At 46.5% G+C, this 17,988-nt stretch overlaps 1 protein-coding gene across 12 annotated transcripts in view; it reads right to left on the bottom strand.

Moving 5' to 3' along the window:
* The window catches only part of RAB3IL1 (RAB3A interacting protein like 1), a 235,978-nt gene that overhangs the window by 75,425 nt on the left and 142,565 nt on the right, over window positions 1-17,988 (bottom strand). For all 12 annotated transcript variants that reach the window (XM_085644988.1, XM_085644983.1, XM_085644987.1 and 9 more), the window contains one exon: window positions 14,553-14,648. In XM_085644988.1, the coding sequence (XP_085501114.1) occupies window positions 14,553-14,648 (96 nt within the window). The remainder of the gene's footprint in view (window positions 1-14,552; window positions 14,649-17,988) is intronic.

The following is a 17,988-nucleotide window of genomic DNA, read 5'->3' as shown; positions in this document are numbered from 1 at the left end:
TTAAAGTTTTAAGCCAAAATGCAACAAGAAGCACTAAGTGGCAATAATAGACGATGGTCATGTTAAACCAGGACCTAGGCGCACTTTGAGGCTCACAGCAATGGATCCCGAGGTCAGATACACCAGGTGGGATGCCATTGCCAGGATAGACCTTCTAACTTAGCCTTCAAAATGGTAGTCAAATTCTCTAGCAGGACAAATTAGCAGACTTTATCCGGGAAAGATTCACCGATGTCAGAGAGGTATTTAGCTAGGTCCGGCTAAAGCCATTTGTTTTGGCAAGAAAAGATCACAGCAGGAAAAGTAAAAATTTTGCATCCAGAGAAGTCTCCATTTTGGTCGGATAATTCTGAAGCCTCCACTAAGTCCCAATTTCTACATTGGGACTTAGGGACTAATTTACAGTTCAGTGGATGTCAGAAACGTGACAGATATCCTGTCCGCCACAATAGAAGTGCCATTGGAGAAAATGCAACTGTAATACGGCAGTCGGGATATCCATCATGTCTGTGACGGAGTAACCCATCCGTCTAACTCTAATTCAGGCCCTTGGTCTCTTTTTTGAATCTCGGATTCCTCCAGCAGGGCAGTGCAGCAGCCTGTATCCAAACAGGACTCCATGAGGCTGAATACCTTTTCACAGAGGTCAAGCTGAAATGGATTTGTTGCTGCAGAGAAGCTCCATGCAGGAGTAACATGTTTCTTCAGCCCCGGGAGGTCGTGCCTTCACCTACTTGACTCTGGTGGTTTGTTCTGGTCAGTAGGACATCTGGAACTACAAACATTTTCCAAGTCAGTCTATTTTTCCCTCAGCTCTTCATCTAAGGCTCCAAGATTTCAGTGCGTTAGCTCTTAGGCCTTCTAGGGTTTGACCCTGCCAAGGCTTTGCAGGGTCCAGGGCCAGTCCAGTCGGATTTAGGCAATTGGACATCCAGGAAAAATCTTTTTTTTTAGTTTGAGGTGTCCCTGTAGCCACACAGAAGGTAAACTCACTGACCTTTAGAGTCCACCTCTTTGTCATGAGAAGAAGAGGGTGCAGATCCATTCCTTTAGGGCTCCTTTCAGGTCACAGCAAGCATGGTCCAGACCGCTGATGGTTTTCCACAGGTCAAGAAAGTGTTCTGAGGAAAGTGCAGTGGAATACCATATTTATAGCTGGCACCAGCTCCTGGCTGCTACCTAACCAGTTTGGTCAAAGTTCCTGAGAGAAACCCTATCCACTTTTTGCAGAAATTCCTGCTAGCCCTACTGTAAACAATCCCACAGTGCAACATACCCCTAAAGTTAAAGAAGGAGAAACCCTTCCTCCCTTATGCTGAGCCTGTGTGCCCACCCAGCAGTGTGGCCAGAGAAATGGGCAGTCCCCACCACTGTGGTCACTGAAAACGATGTCTGTGGGTAGCTCCCCTTCCACTGGGTTTTGTGCAGCCTGGCTGGGGGTGGAGTAAAGGGGGACAAAGGGTTGCTTTATCCAGGTCTAACCTTACATTCACTTGTGAAAGGGATGGACCTTTTACAAGTTAAGGATGTTACTGGATCCCCCCTAACTGATCTTCTTGCAAAAGGAAGGAAATCCCTCTCCACAAACAAGTGATTCTTCTTGCTCTAGGAGCAGTTTTCACACCTCATTAAGACCAATCACTAGAAGACTAGCAGTCAATAGGCTAATGCTATTGCATTAGCCTACTGGAGGTTCACTCAAGTAAAAGGTAACTTTCTAAACGTTACTTGCCCTAAATATTTATTAGAAATTCGAGTTTACCATTAAATGTGATTTTTAATAAATATTAAAACTTGTCTTTGAAGGACTTTAGTAGCCATTTTCTATCAAAGGTCACATATTAAAGTTTAGAACCTGTACTTTGACATTTTCTAGGATTCAGCTACAGATCTGCTCCTGAAAATAGTTTTTCGGCCTAGTCACTGGAGGAACATGCCTATTTTAATTTTGAAGACGTTCCATTTTTAAATTTCAGGCACCTTACCTTATGGGCAACAACGTGTACTTAGGTGTGAATTATTAATACTTAAAAACAGGGTTTGCCACCAGTGTCAAAACTAGTTATTTTGACAGTTTTGAAAGCAGGTTTTAGCCTGCTGCAGTCCGTCTACACGTGGTAGGTCTGAAGCCATGTTTTCCAGGCACACTCTTGTCATGACACAATAGGTGCTGCAGTCCACAGGTGGCATTTTGGCGTCCAGGCTCTGGGTAAATTTTCTATAACATATTCGAAGGACTTATAGGCAAGTTAAATATGTTGATTAAGGGTAAGCCAATTTAACTACTTTTAAAGTGGTGGCACAGGCACATTTCTCCTGTTTAGCAGGAGTAAAGGGCAGAGTTCTAAATCCAGCAAAACAGATAGGGCAAAAAGTGGGGCAAAACTACACATAAGATGCTCGTGCCTTACAGAAAGGAATGAAAAGGGACCTCTAATAGAGGAAAGGGAGAACTAAATGACCAGCCCACAAGCCCTGGCACTACAAGACACTCATTTTCAGGTAGGTGTACACATGTGATCAGGGAAACATGTCACTCACAGGGCAATAGAGCCTATGGCTGCTGTGACCTGTGCCACTGCCCTATGTACTATACTGTTGTAGGCAGAAGGCGAGAATGTGAATCAAACTCAAACAGACCAATGGCTGACAAAAGACTGATCCCAAAACCATTTGTAATTGTATGTATGTATTTATTAGGCTTTTTAGTACAAGTGCCTGGGAGACAACTAACCCCACCAGGCCCTTTTAAGAGGGGCTGGCAGGGATTATCACTATGCAAATCTTCTATCTCCAGGGTTTGCAAAAGAGGACAAACAACACGAAAACCATACCTCCTTTGGCAATCTCTAAGACTCCATGTAAATAAATATCTCATGAGAGGCTTTTTCCTATGAATCAATTTCGCTTATAGCCTTTCACTGGCTATACCATAAACAACTGACATGTACTGTATTCAGCATAAACTTTCCCACAAGGCAATAATAAGGTGTACAGTCAAACAATTACATATATGTACACATTTATAGCTGAACAAACAGCTAAGAACTACTAAGAAAGCAAATGAAGGATTCTCATTGTGCAACTCTTCTACTCCAATGGTTTGTCTGAGGGGACAACCAAAACCAAATAGATTGCCTACTGGGATAATCCATGAGACCTTATCCTTATGTAACAAAATACATGTCCACAGATTTTAACATTGTGTAATAAAGATCCAGGCCTTACATTTTTATTGGCTTTAACATTCTAGGCACAATAATTCAGGCCTATATGCATTTTTAATAATGTTTTGTACCAAACAGATCAGGTCTATATCTGTGATCACTGCTTGTTGCTATAACCAACTCAATTCAGCTAACAAACCAAAAGGTGCAATACAAGCACTCTTTTTCAGGGGAAGCACACAAATTCTACCCAAGCAAATGCTGCAAACAAGGGAATTAACATGTGGGGGTAACCAAAGGCCCAACTCTGTAGCGCTTCTTAAAGCTCTTTTTCTGTTGAGCAAGAAGGTGTAGCGACAGCTACACTGTCAATCCAGAATAGGATATAGGGGGTCTGGAGATGAAGGAAACGAGATTCGCCGTGATGGGAAATATTTTTCCAACGGAGGAAAAAAAATTGTTCTAACAAGTGAATTTGCACTTGCTCTGCAGGGTTTCACACAAGCTAATCGGTGTGCGTAGATTTGCTTGTGCAAAAAAGGGATTTACAAAAGTATCCTATTAGTATAGTTTCAATGCCTACTTTTGTAAACTCTTTTAAATTTCTGAAAGACATGCATTTGCAACAATGCAGCCTCCTAGTACTACAGGTGAAATTTTGCGACTTGCTTTAAAAAGGGGCATCTAATTTATCTTATTTACATTTTGCCTTAAATTAATTTTGCACTGATTCTCACTTATGCTTCTAACATATTTTACAAAATTGTACTTTAAAGAAATGTTATTTAAAGTTGACCTTAAAAATTCAATGACAGTTTAAGAAATCTGGTTGTCACTTTTGGCCTATTTTCAAATTGCAAATATTATTTGGGTACATTTCATTTTAAAAATACACGCTTCGGGGGGCGTGGCCAAGATGGCGACCGAGTAGGACGTGCCTGCTCGTCGTTCCGACCCCTGGCCTGGGCCCAAGCCACATAGTAGCTCACAGCGGATTCCCAGACGACGTCTCGGACCGCGCTTCGGTCCGGTACATGTGTAGAGCCGTAACTTTGAAATCGACACGGCGCCAGCACTTCGTTTCGGCTATCAGCGCCCCGCCCGGCCCTGCGTGGTCTGCGGCCTACCCTGCGTTCGAACTGAGAGGTGCGTGGGAGCGGCTGCACACTCCGGGATGAAGCCCATCAGAGGTCCCTTGAGCGCTGGTGCCTGGCCAAGGGGGGGGGAAGGGAAGACACCGTGTCCTGCTGTCGATGGGAGCATTGAGCACACCTGTGAGCCAGCCCCGGCTGCGGAGGGGAAACTGGCGGCCCTCAGTTGATACCGTCAGAGGAGACGACTTTACTGACTCAGGCAGGTGAGCAACAACTGCGGGGCCCTGGGAGCTTCCTAGACGCTGTGCCTTATCCTCCCTGCGCCGCTGGGAGACGTGGGGGCAGCGTAGACCGGGCCCTTGAACAACCAAAGGCGGTCCCGTGGTGACAGTATTTGAGCCGCACGCCTGACTCCCTGGAAAGTGCCCTCCCTTCTTGGCCAGTGGGGTGCCCCTGCTAATCACCTTATGGAGAGGGGCGCCGCAAGTTGCACGAGAGTAGGGCCCTGTACTGAGAGGCAGGATGGAGTGGGGGCCCTCTTAGACCCGGAGGGTGGCGAGTGGATGATCTGGCCGGGGTGCGACATCGCCCGGTGCACCTAACGCCGCAGCCGTAACGGCAGGGCCTGGAGCTAGAGGAAGACACCACGGGGGCAGCCCTTACGACCTCTGGGGGCGGCTGGAAGAGGAGCACTACGGCATAGCTGTCGTATAGCCCAGTTGAGCAGGTAGGCCGGGGGACCCAGGCACTGGAACCTGTACGCCAAGGCATAGGCTTTCAGGCCCCTTGGAGCACGCCTGGTAGCGGCGAACGTGTGAGCGACTTGGAGGGGAGACTAACCGGTCCCTGGTGCTTGCATTCTCTTTCGGTATGCTACCGCTTCCCAACTACAGGCAAAGGGAGTTAGTTGGTGAAGGACAGGATCAGCTGGGTATCGTCGGCTTAGAAGACAATGTTGAGTCCGTGGCTTCTGACGATGGTTGCGAGGGGGCTATGTAGAAGTTAAAGAGGGTGGGGCTCAGGGAGGAACCCTGGGGCACCCCACATCTGATCTCTGTAGATTCTGAGATAAAGGGGGGTAGGCAGACTCGCTGAGTCTGGCCAGTGAGGAAGGAGTGGATCCAGTCCAGTGCCTTGTAGCGGATGCTGGTGTCGTGAAGTCTAAGTGATTAGGATGCGTGGGAGACGGTGTCAAAGGCAGCCGATAGGTCAAGTAGGATGATGGTTGCGGTCTCACCCCAGTCTAGGAGGGAGCGGATGATGTCGGTGGAGGCAATGAGTGTGGTCTCTGTGCTGTGGTTGCTTCGGAAGCCGGCTTTGGAGATTTCCAGGACATGGTTCACTTCAATGAATGTGGAGTTGGGCATTGATGGCATTCTCGATGACCTTGGAGGAGGGAGATGGGTTATAAGTTCTTATGATCCGTCGGGTCTGAGGATGGCTTCTTAAGCAGAGAGTTGTTTCCAGTCGTTGGGGAAGTTGGCGGTGTCGATGGAGCAGTTGATGGTGCGGCGAAGCTGGGGGGCAATGGCGGTGGCTGCTCTGTGGAAGCTGTGGTACAGGCAAGGATCCGATGGGGCTCATGAGTGGATGCTCTTCATGGTCTTGAGTGTATCCTCTGTTGTGAGCGGGGTCTAGCAGAGTACGGTCTGTTGGGGTATGGCGTAGTTGCAGGCATAGTGGCAGGGTATAGGGTGTCGAAGCTGCTGTAGATCTGTCTGCCCTTGTGGTGGAAGAAGGTGCCGAGTTTGTTGCAGAAGTCTTGAGAGGGAGGGATGTCTGTGGTCTCGCTGTTGAGCCTGGAGAACTCCTTGATGATGGCGAAGAGTTCTTTGCTGTTGTGTGTGCTGGCGCTGATTCTGTCTTAGAGGGCAATTTTCTTTGTGGTTTTGAGGAGGAGGTGGTGTGTGATGACCGTGGATTTGAAGGTAGCGTGGGTTTCTGGGGTTTTGTTGTTCCTCCATCTCTTCTTGAGTCGTCTGCAGGTGCATCAGGACTCATGGAGGGCGGGAGTGAACTAGCTGGCTTTCTTGGAGTGTTGCTTGCCTGGTCTTTCCTTGAGGGATGCCAGAGTGTCGCCGCAGTTGGAGATCCATCGGTGGAGGTTGCATGCTGTGGTGTTGGCATCCGTTGGTGTTGGCGGAGTGGTTGTGCTTCAGCTGACAGCAGACGAGACCTTGTGTCGCCCTGCTTGTTGATATAATGCATGGCAGTAGTATTGTCTGTTCTTATTAGAACCGACTAATCCTATATCCTCTGGAGGAAAGCCTGTAGGGTTAGGCAAATTGCTCTGAGTTCCAGCAGATTGATGTGCAACAGACGATGGTGGTGCAGCCATCGACCACTTATCTGGAGGTCCTGCAAGACCACTCCCCAGCCCTCCAGAGATGCATCTGTTGTAATAATGTGAGGAGCTGGGGTGACCATGAAGGAGAGACCTTGGGAAATGTTCTCCTTGCGAGTCCATCATGAAGGGGTTTCTTTCATTGGCACAGTGATCGTGATCATGTCCTCGAAAGACCCTTCTAATTAGCACCACTGTAACTCCAGTTGTTCCTGAAGAGGACGCATTCGTAACCTGCAGTGAGGAATTAGAGAAATGCAGGACGAAATGGATCCCAGAAGGGACTTGTTAGAGGCGAACTGAAAGTGACCTTCTTTTTTGAAGTAGATGGGCCCATCGACATCAGTTTGGCTTGTCTTTCCACTGACGGAAAAGCCTTGTCCTAGGATGTGTCCAATATGGCTCCCAGGAATTTGGCATTCTTGGAATGGCACAAATTTGATTTTTCTTTGTTGAGGGTAAGACCCAGACTTTTGAACAACTTTGTAAAAGCTGCCACTGACCTCTCGGCTGCAATATTGGTAGGAGCCTTTAGCAACCAGTCGTCCAGGTAAGGGAAAACCTGGTGCTGTTGTTTTCTTGAAAAAGCCACTACCAGAGCCAGTATTTTCATAAAGATCCTTGGTGCCGATCTGAGGCCGAAGGGGAGGACCCTGAATTGAAACTGGCTCTTGGCTACTGTGAAGCGAAGGAACTTCCTGTGAGAGGGATGGATGGGAACATGAAAATATGCTTCCTCTAGGTCCAAAGTGGCCATGAAATCTTCTGAATTTAAAAGTCGTAGTATGTTCTGCAAGGAGACCATTCGAAACGACTGTTTGATGAGATAGGTGTTGAGCTCCCTCAGATCTAGAATAGGGCGCCACTTTTCTACAGTCTTTTTAACTAGAAAGAACTGGGAGTAGAAACCCTCTCCTCTTTGTGAAATAGGGACCGGCTCTATCACTCCTTTCTGCAGCATATGTTGGATCTCTAAGCGCAGGAGACAAAGATGTTTTGTTACATTGGCGTGAGGGGACTTGGTTGGAGGAGGATGAACAAACTCCAACGTGTGGCCAAATTGGATTATATTGAGAACCCAACGATCCGATGTTATTCGTTGCCAATCCTGGAAGTAATGTGAGATCCTGCCCCCCACAGGTGTTAAATGAGGGGGAGGAACAGTAGACAAAGCCAGCAGGTCGTTATTGACGCCGAGAGGACTCCTTCCCCTGGCGTGTTGCTCTTCGTCTGTTTGACGATCTTGAATATGATGAGGACTAACCCTGCCTCTGGTTATACTGAGGGCATTAAGATTGTGAGGCAGGCGTATACGAGGAGTACCGCTATTGCTGGTAACCTCCTCTGTATGAGGGAAGACCTCTGCCCCTTGCACCACGAAAAGGGACCTTGCGGTATTGAAGCATCCCTAATGATCCCGCGGTGTCCGTATCTTTCCTAATGTCCTGGAGCGCATCGTCTATGTGCTTACCAAAGAGCGCCTCACCATCAAAAGGAAGGTCTAAAATCTTGTTCTGAACCTCTGGTCTAAACGAGGTTGCCCGAAGCCATCCTTGGCGACGAAGGACTGCCGCTCCAGCCAGGGAACGGGACACAGTTGTTGCAATGTCCATTGCGCAATCAATCACCTCAGAGGAAGACCTCTCTCCTTCCTGGAGAATCTTTTTTGCCTCTGCCCTGCTGTCTTCAGGCAGCTGGTCAAGGTAGGGACAGAGGTCACACCACATTTGGCGGTCGTAGCTCCCCAAGATGGCTAAAGTGTTAGCCGCTTTGACGACCAGGCTTGACATTGATGAAAACCTTTTGCCAGCATTGTCCAGGCGTCTACCCTCTTTATCTGGCGGCGTTGTTAGAGGAGCCGCTGCATTTTTTGACTTCCTCTGTGCTGCCTGAGATATAACTGAGTCCGGTTTCGGCTGACTCACCAGGCAAGCCGGGCTATCCTCCGGGGCTTTATATTTTTTCTCTAAACGAGGAAGCACCGGGACCACTGTAGCTGGGGTCTTCATAACTGTGAGCCCCTCTTCCCAAACATGACCAACGATAGGAATTGTTCTCACAGACTTCTTAAAGGGTTCCTTAAAGTCATATAAGAAGCATTCAGACTGGACCGACGTCATAGGCAGATCGAATCTTTTAGCTGCCCTCTCCAGCAAATTATGGAAACCACCTATGTCCCCAGGTGGAGAATCCACTGGCACCGGTGAAGGTGAAGCTGAGTAGGAATAATATAATCATCCCATTCCCTGTCTGGATCCTGGGGAACTGCATTTTCCTGGTCTTCATCCGAGGTATCATCCTGGATAAGTGGAGTCGTCGGTGGTGGATCCACTATCAATTGCAGTGGTGGTGGTGGCAGCCGAGGGGTGGAAGGCCCTGCAGATGGAACAGTGGGGGGAACTGAAACATGCCTTTGAGCCAGAGATGGTGTTGGAAATGTCTTTTTATAGTCGGAGACCATGAACTGTAAGTCCGAAATCAAGGAGGATGGCATACAGACCATCTCCTCCTGATAACCTCCATGATAGTCCTGAGGAGGATCACATTCTTGCTCTTCCCCATATCCATCTTCCAAATCTTAACGTGCAGCTCAGAAGGGCTATGTGTGTGCCCATATGGACTTTCATCCTCCAAATCCTCCTCCTCTAGGAGGTGAGTAGGCAGCAGAGGTGTCAGTTTTCTGGGGGAAATGACCTCAGGAGTAATGTGACATTTCCTGATGTTTACCTCAGACATTTCTCCCCTCGTCGACGATGTAGTTGTCGCAATCAAAGGTACCGTCACCCATACCATCGTCATTACTGTCGACAGCGTTGCCATCGTCGCTGTAGTAGCCGTCGTCACCACGGCCGTCGTAATTTTCATCATCGTCCAAGTCATCGACGACACCGTCAACAACATCTTCGCTGTCACTGTTGACCCCGCATCCGTCGTCACCACCATCGACGATGAATGCTGCACCGTGGACGCTGAAGGTAAGGAAACTCTCGTCGACAATCCGGTTGTCGGAGTACGAGAAGACTGAGGAGACTGTACCTTTTTGGTGCGCGTCGACGAAGACGATGATAGTTTCGTCGTCGACAGTAGAATTTTCTTAGCATGTTTTCCCTCAGAAGGAACGGAGGAGGGTTTTTTAAAGTCCTTTTTTCTGTCAGGAGGAGAAGATGGAGGAACAGAGATCGACTTCCTCACTGTAGTCTCCCCTGTAGAAAGTCCTTCCCTCTCCTTTACATCTCAGTGAGTAGATTTGCTTGGACTTTGCCTGTCAGACCTATGAGAGGTCTTTTTAGAGGTTTTCCCGGGACGGTTTTCAGAAGAAGAGGGGTCAGATCTCACCCTTTTCAGAGATCTCCTGGAAGACGAAGCTGATGAGGCCTCATCACTATCGTCACTGGATATTGGATCCCTGCTGGACTTTAGCTTTTGGAGCCAGGCCAGGAGATGTCCCTCGCGGTCTCTCAAGGTTTTGGTGGAAAAAGTACGGCAAACCTTGCAATCTTTGGCCTTGTGATCTGGATACAGGCAATAGATACAGTCCTTGTGAGGGTCATCCATGTAAAGCCTCTTTTTTGAGCAGGTGGCACAAGCTCTAAAAAGGCCTTTTTTCTCTTTCTCAGACATGTTGACACAAAGCTGAAGAAATGTTATAGAAAAGCAGTTGAAAAAACTAGGAGTAAAGGTAACAAGGAAAAACTGAGCAGAGCTTAGTGAAGACTCCATAGCACAACGTGCGGTAGAAAATCTGATGGTCTGAGGTTCTCTCAGGAGGGTTCTAGAGGATGAGACTAATGTGATTGGCTGTTGATTTTATTTGGTCTCTTTTACAAAAAGAGGTGGATATGTTACAAAACTAGAATGGGCCTAGGCCTAGTTTCTGATTTGTAATGAATGAATGAATGAGATTACATTTGTATAGCGCATAGCTACCCGGAGGCCTCCTAGCGCTTGCGGACACGGAAAGCACAGAAGAAAATAAATATCACTGAAATGCTGAGAGGAACAGGTGGGTTTTGAGCTGTTTACGGAAGATCGATATATTAGGTTCACTTCGGAGCGTATGCGGGAGGGTGTTCCAGAGGTTGGAGGCATTCAGAGAGAAGGAGCGTCCGCCCCACCTAGATCTTCGAACTTTCAAGGGCGTAGCAAGGAAAGCTTGATTTGTAATTTGAAAGTAATGATTTGTATTGGTATTTTTTACTTATACCGGGGACTCCCATCTTGACGATGGGGAATGATTCAAGCATGGAAATCTATGAAACTTCCAATACTGGAGTAATAGAAGATACTGGTGGAGAAAGAGAGGAGTGGCATTGTCATATTGTATGAATGCTGGTGCTGTGGCAGGCTACTAAATTGAGACAATGACCAAAGAGAGGAGGGTTGAAGTAATGTTCAGGTGGTGGATGTAGTGTTTGGGAGATAGTGAGATAAAGCCATAATGGGGTTGTTAGAAATGGGGTTTCTGGTCGGTTAGGGTATGCACCTAAGCCAGGCAGAACCCACCACTCTAGTCAGGGTAACGGAGTTACACACACAAGATAACCTCTGCTCACCCTTTGGAAGTTTGGCAGAGTAGTCAGGCTTATCCCAGAGGTAATGTATAAAGCGTTTGAGCAAGACACACACACACATACACACACCAGTTGCACACTACACCACAAAAAGAGACTCTACACAATGTTATATAAGAATATCCTTTGTATTGTACATAAAACACTTTAGACGTAATCACATAAATCACTGTGCCACTAGGCATTTGTCATGACGTCACATAGATCATAAAATCACTTTCGCCAACCAGGCAATTGTCATAACATCACAAGTTAGTGCAAGCAAGTAAATACTTAGAGGTTGCACACGTTATAAAAATAACAAAAATCACTGCGCATATAATGTACACTCTGAAATGATACTCGTTATCCTGTCATTGTAGTGCATACATGACATAAATCATCACATCAGGGAATGACATGCAGTAGGTTGGTCAGGAAGAAGAAACACAAGTGTTGCCACACATTACCAAATATAACAAGCAGGACATGAACCACAAGAAATCACCATAATCATGTAGTCCTCTCCTAGATATAGCGCACTTGCGCTTACCTTACATGTTGGAGGGTAATTCCAGTTCCTAATGTGGATGCAGGCACTCCGGTCCTCCTATGAGAGGAACTATGGTAATGTGGGAACTTAGTAGCGGGCCTCCGTCGAGGTCTCACCCTGTTCTCTTCAAGAAGATACCGTGACCCCAGGTATGTTATCCCCTCAGGCAGCGGTCCGCGATCGTGAGGAGCAGCTGCTGAAACCAATGCAGGGTTCTTGCCAACAACAGAAGAAAAAAAACACGCAGGGGCCTTCTCAGGGTTTCCCTCCATTTGTGTAGCCAAATAGTGACCCCAAAGCTATGCTGAGTAGGCGGGGAGGCCTTGCCTGGTCCTCCCCGAGTGCCGGACTGTATGCAGCCGCATAGCCCGCAACCGCACTGAGGGGCTGCTGCTGTGGCCGGAGCGGTCACCGCTGGTGAGAAGACCTGCTGGCCTTTGTGGTCCCGGGGGTGAGGAGGAGGGGGAGCTGGCTGTGGAGAGCGGGCGCTGTCATCCTCGTCGGCCTTTAGCAGATCCAAAAAGGGGAACTCTTCTGCTCTCTCTCCTCGTTTTGTTTTCTGGCAGGTGGGCCCCACTGACGGGGGTTTCTGCCGTATGGCTGGTGCTTTGGCTTGCGGCTCTTGCATTGCCATGGCAACCTTTAGGGGCCGTGCTCAGGCTTCCTTTCATGCTGCGGCTCCCTGGCCGACTCTGTACTCTTGAAGGTGGGGGCGCTCTAGGGGGTGTTCTCATCCTGCCTCATGTACGGAAGGAAACGCTGCTCTTCAGAGTTGGGGAAAGTGGGATGCGCTTTCACCCACGCGCTTCAGTGTCCTTCCAACGAGCCTAACAATAAAGCGCTCAACACGTGTTAGGTGCAGAGACATCCGCCAGAACTCTCCACTGAGATCTCCTCACTGCCGGTTGGGTCAATAGGAGAAAAAGGAAAATACACGCTGCTTGTCCTAGGAGAGCGCTCACCACATGCTTCTCCTTTGGAAGTGGCCTCGCTAGTAAAACAGGGAGAGCTGCACCACCCAGTCCCTGGAGAACAACTGGGGGCACAATGCAGGGAACCAGCAGCAAGCCAGCACATCAGGGCCCTTGGAAATAAAGTGGCAGTCCTTCTCATAGCCTCACAGGTCACAGGTCAGCACAAGCAAGGGAGTCCAATGACGGTTCGTCCTGGCAGTATCACAGTTCCTTTTGGCAAGGTGCAGTCTATAGAGCCAGCAGCATCTGGTTACAAGTCCTGTGCAGTGTCTAAAAATATGGGGTCAAAAAGTCTTTGTTCTGGGGGCACTTCAAACAACTTTCAGAAGTGCAAAAAACCCCTTTCCATCCCAAGCCCTGGCTCCAGATACACGACACATGGCGGGGACAGCATTGTAGCATTGTGAAAGTGAGACACAGCCCTATTCAGGTGCAGGTGTAACTCCTCTCACCACTCTAAATGCAGACCAGGCCTATTCAAGTGCAAGGGAAACTCTTCCCACCACGTTAAATGCAGCCACGGTCTATTCAGCCCAGCGCTGAGTCACCCAGAAAAGGCAGAACACACCTCAACCCCCATTGTGACTGTCTAGAGTGAATGCACACCCCTTTCTCCTGTCTGTCAGTCTAAACCAGACAGTGAATACACAACCAGGCAGGGCACAAAGAGTCATAAGCACACAGAAATGCCTACTTCTAAAAGTGGCATTTCAAAAGTAGTAATAGCAAATCCGCTTTTACCCAAAGCAGGATTTATTACTACTATTCCAAACATGCCAAACATAGCCTCTTTCATATTAGAAATTACCACTGAAACACATATCAGGGAATTGCCAATGCAAACCTATGAGAGGGCAGCCTCACAGCAGTGAGAAACCAAATAGGCTGTTTGTCACTACCAGGACATGCCACACAGCTAAGGCACATGGCATACCTTTTACCTACAAAACACCCTGCCCATAGGGCTACCTAGGGCCTACCTTAGGGGTGACCTGTATGTAGTAAAAGGGGGTTTCAGACATGGGCAACACTTTACATGCCACTTCACTGCGGCAGTAAACTGCACAGGCAGGCCCTGCAGCGGCAGAGGCCTGAGACCAGTTTGAAAGGCTGCTTCTGTGGGTGGGGCAAGCAGCACTGCAGGCCCACTATTAGCATTTAATTTACAGGCACTGGGTATATGAGATGCCACCGTACAAGGGACTTACAGGTAAATTAAATATGCTAGTAGGCCAATCTTACCAAGTTTACAAGAGAGGGCACATGCACCTTAGCACTGATCAGCAGTGGTAAAGTGCCCAGAGTCATAAAACCTACCAAAACAGGTCAGAAGAAATACAGGAGGAAGGCATAAAGTTTGGGGGTAACCCTTCAAAAGGGGCCAGTTCCAACAGGGGTCTATAGTCAAACTGTAAGGAAGAAGGTGATGTAATGTGATGTAATGTTGGCACGCTGGATTAAAAGAGGATTCTGTAGGGAAGAAATATAGTGTAGTTGAAATTATATGATGGGTATCCTCTGTGGGATTATACATAAGTGTAAATTTTGGGTATTGTACGGGGACAAAGGGTGGAGTATGTTTCTAATAAAGGGTTTAGGAGACAGTTGCTATGTGGATGAGTATTTTAGGGGTAGAAGTGTGTTATCCTCAGCACAGCAGCAATATTGTTGGGCGGGGTGGGGCCATTTTGCATCACTGATTATAAAAGCGTCAAATGTGTGGCAGTGATAAAGCAGTGTGGTATAGTATATAGTGAACCGGCAGCTGTAAGGATGGAGGTATTAGTTCATAGGGGTACTGTAGGAAGGCAAGTGGGGTCATTTTGTAGAATGTGTTTCATGAGGAAATTGTTCAAGTTGATCCACATACCTCGAATAGACTGGCCGTTAGTTCTTCCAGCTCCTGCTCCAGCTGTTCCCTCACTCTGCTCAACCTCTCACACTCTCTATCCTTCAGCTTCAATTCCTGGGAACAGGACAGCAGAGACAATCTGTAAAGTGAGTAGTCCAGTGAAGAATGGGCTACACAGTCAGTGGTTAACTCAACAAAATGGGAGACGGAGAAGAATATGGACCCCACACATATGCAGATATGCAAATATAACATGTGAAGATCCTGAGACAAAAACAATAAGATATGAGCATGCCAAATACTACACGATTTAGCGAGACGAGCAACAAAGACAGACATGATGAAACATGGAAAAAACAAGATAATAAACAGACAGGCTGCCAGAATTTAGAATTATGGCTAGCATATGTAGTTCCTTTTCCAGTCCTGGATTTTCCTGTAGTAAGCCTTGACCTTTCACTGACTATTTCTTCTACTTCCTATCAATGTTCTCATGCTTTGATGCAATCCTTCCAAGAACACAAATCAGTCGTGGGTCCACAGCGAATAAGTTGATGAAAAGTAAAAGTCACTCACCATAGTAATTTTTGTTTTCTCTGTATGTCAGCCCTCCCAGTCACACCAATTGCTAGGCTCTACTTGCATTGTGCTGTAGAGCACTGTGGGTGCTTAAACTATGCCTCCTCGTCACCAAGTTACTGTCACCTCAGACTGCTAGTGAGGGTGAATACTTCATAACAAGTATAGAACTCAGGTGAGGGAAGGTAGTTTGTATGACTGAAGGGGGAAGAGAAGAATGAAGGAGTTACTATTGGGAGTACCCTTTACTTGTACATCCAAGACTATTTAGCAATAGATTAGAAGGTTCTACGCATAAATTGCAAAAAGAGAGGCTGAAGCATGACATTCTTTGAGAGCTGCCACTAAAAATATCATTTTCAAATAGCTTGGCAATTTGGACATAAACTTTGGAATCAGAGCCAGTGCAAACTATTTCCACAAAGTGTGCAGAGCAGGCCATGCCATTGCTTTCAGTATTACGTCAATGAGGTCATCCCTATCTGTTAACAAAGGATGCCTTGTCTCAAACCACATGATCATGTAGTTCCTTCCTAACCATCTTTCTTCACCATGCTGGAGAGGGTTTGAAGAAAGTATATATTTCCCTCAGTTAGGTAGCTATCACCTCCAAGGGAATCAAGTATTGTTCTTAGTTAGTCATGTCTCCCTTTGAACCAAAGCACAAGGCTAAGTTGAGTTCCTTATTTGGAATATTGCTTTCTTAGTAGCCATTACATTTGCAAGAAGGGTAAGCGAGCTTCAAGTTCTTAGTACAGAGGAACCATATTCTGTTTTTCACAGGAAATGGTCTTGTAGCGTATTCATCCATCCTTTCTTCCTAAAGTCATTTCGGATTTTTCATATCAAACATTTTATTAATTGACCTTTTTCTCAAATCCCACAACTCTGGCAGAGTCACTTTTATTTTTAGGAGCGCTTTTCAACATTAATTAGACAGAACCAAAGGATATTTACAAAGCCAAATTATAGGAATGTCAAGAGAGATCTGGCTTCTTCTAAGCACACACTTGTTAGATGGATTGTCTCCTGTGTAGTTATTTGTTATGGAAAAGCTAATAGGCCTTTGCCTGGTAAATCTAAGTCTCATTCTACAAGGTAGAAGACAGCTACTGCTAAGATGCGGATGGTCCTCATTCCTAAAATTTGTAAAGCTGCGATTTGGAGGTCAGTCCATACTTTAGCAAAATATTATTGTGTTGACTCGGACTGTACGGCAGATGGTCTTGTGAGCCAGGCTTCTCTGCAGATCTTGTTTGTTTAGGTGTTGATTCTATTGCACTGAGTGCTTGGGGGGTGAGTTACCTTGTTAATTTATTCTGCCTTTTATGAACGTCAGAGAAAATCCCATGTTGAAGAAGGTAAAGTTACTCATTTGTTCTTCACCATTATTTAATTTATTTAATGTATTGAAGCCTCACCTGCCTCCCTTTGGTTTGGTGCCACCGTTTTGAACTCAAGCTTCTTGTTCCAATCTACTCTTGCCTTAAAAAACAAACTATCTAACCGACTCTAAGCTGGACACGATGGGCCGGAGCAGCCTTATACACATATTGTCCCAGATCAAACGCAAAGTTTTATTTCCAGGGAGGAGAAAGAGAATTTTGTGTAGGGTATAGGATACTGCCCCCTACTTAACACATTACACATGTGTGTATCCTCTAACCCTTCTTACTGATTTGTACAATCAGACCGAAGGAAGAACTCAAAAGGAACCTTTACTGCTTCTTTCATTTACCTTCACACAATCTATTAGTGTAGGGACTTTATTTGTATTATTTAAAACCCTGGTAGGAAACTAGTGCTGCGTGGAACATGGTAGAGCCCATCCTGGGTTATAGGAACTAGGATGAGACCAGATAATGAAGCATGACACCAACAGAGTAGACACAGGTCTGAAAAAGAACCAAGAAATGCTCCTCTTGGGTTCTTCCATCTTTCCCTTCCGAAGATACTAATCAGTAAGTGGGGTTATAGGTAATACACAGGTGTGATGGGATACTGCAATTCTTAAAGTGGCAGGCTCACAGTTTCACAGCCCTGCTTGATTATTTGCACATAATTTCCTGTTATTTCCTTTTTTCTCTGTGTTATGTTATGCAGTAGTGTTTCAGTCGAATGTGCTTTTCATGTTTCAGTTTGGTTGATTGGATGTTTTATAAATGAAACAATAAATGCTGCCTTATTGGGCACGTTTTCTATGGAAAACATTATTTTAATTATGCGTTACAGGATCTCACAGAGAGGCAGAGATATTGTACCTCTTTTGAATATTGGAGAGAATCCCATGGTGAAAAACCAAGATCTGATTTGGTTATCAGTGTCATTCTGTAATGAGTGTTGATGCACTGTTTGGTGACTACTTTAAGGACTTACAGAATTGGTGGAAAATGATACAGGAACTGCCCTCCAACTAAGGGAGTTTCACCTAGCAAGGACTGGTCTCTTCCAATCCATAATATACACATATCCATATCCAAAAAACCTTCAGGCAGCGGTGTTGGGTTGAATGAATGAATGAATGAATGAATAAAATATTTAATAAAGCGCACTGCGGCCAAGCGGCTTCCTGGCGCTGAGGACCTGATCAGAACTCACAAAGAACACCCCGGGAGACTAGGAAGGAAAATCCTGAGAGAAAAGAAAGGTTTTGAGGGCCTTACGGAAGTGAGTGTAAATGGAAATAGAGCGAATGGAGAGTGGAAGACTATTCCAGAGCTGAGGGGCCAGGACTGAAAACCGGGTGCCCCCCGTTCTGGATTTACGGAAGCGGGGGATGTGCAAAAGAGACAGGGAAGAAGAACGAAGAGTGCGGCTAGGGGCGTGAGAAGAGATAAGAGAAGTGATGAAAAGGGGAGCAGAGCGGGAATGAGCC

This window comes from Triturus cristatus, chromosome 3_1, assembly GCF_964204655.1.
Source record: "Triturus cristatus chromosome 3_1, aTriCri1.1, whole genome shotgun sequence".
In the NCBI taxonomy this organism is placed as follows: domain Eukaryota; kingdom Metazoa; phylum Chordata; class Amphibia; order Caudata; family Salamandridae; genus Triturus; species Triturus cristatus.
This window is presented reverse-complemented; position numbering and strand designations above follow the sequence as displayed.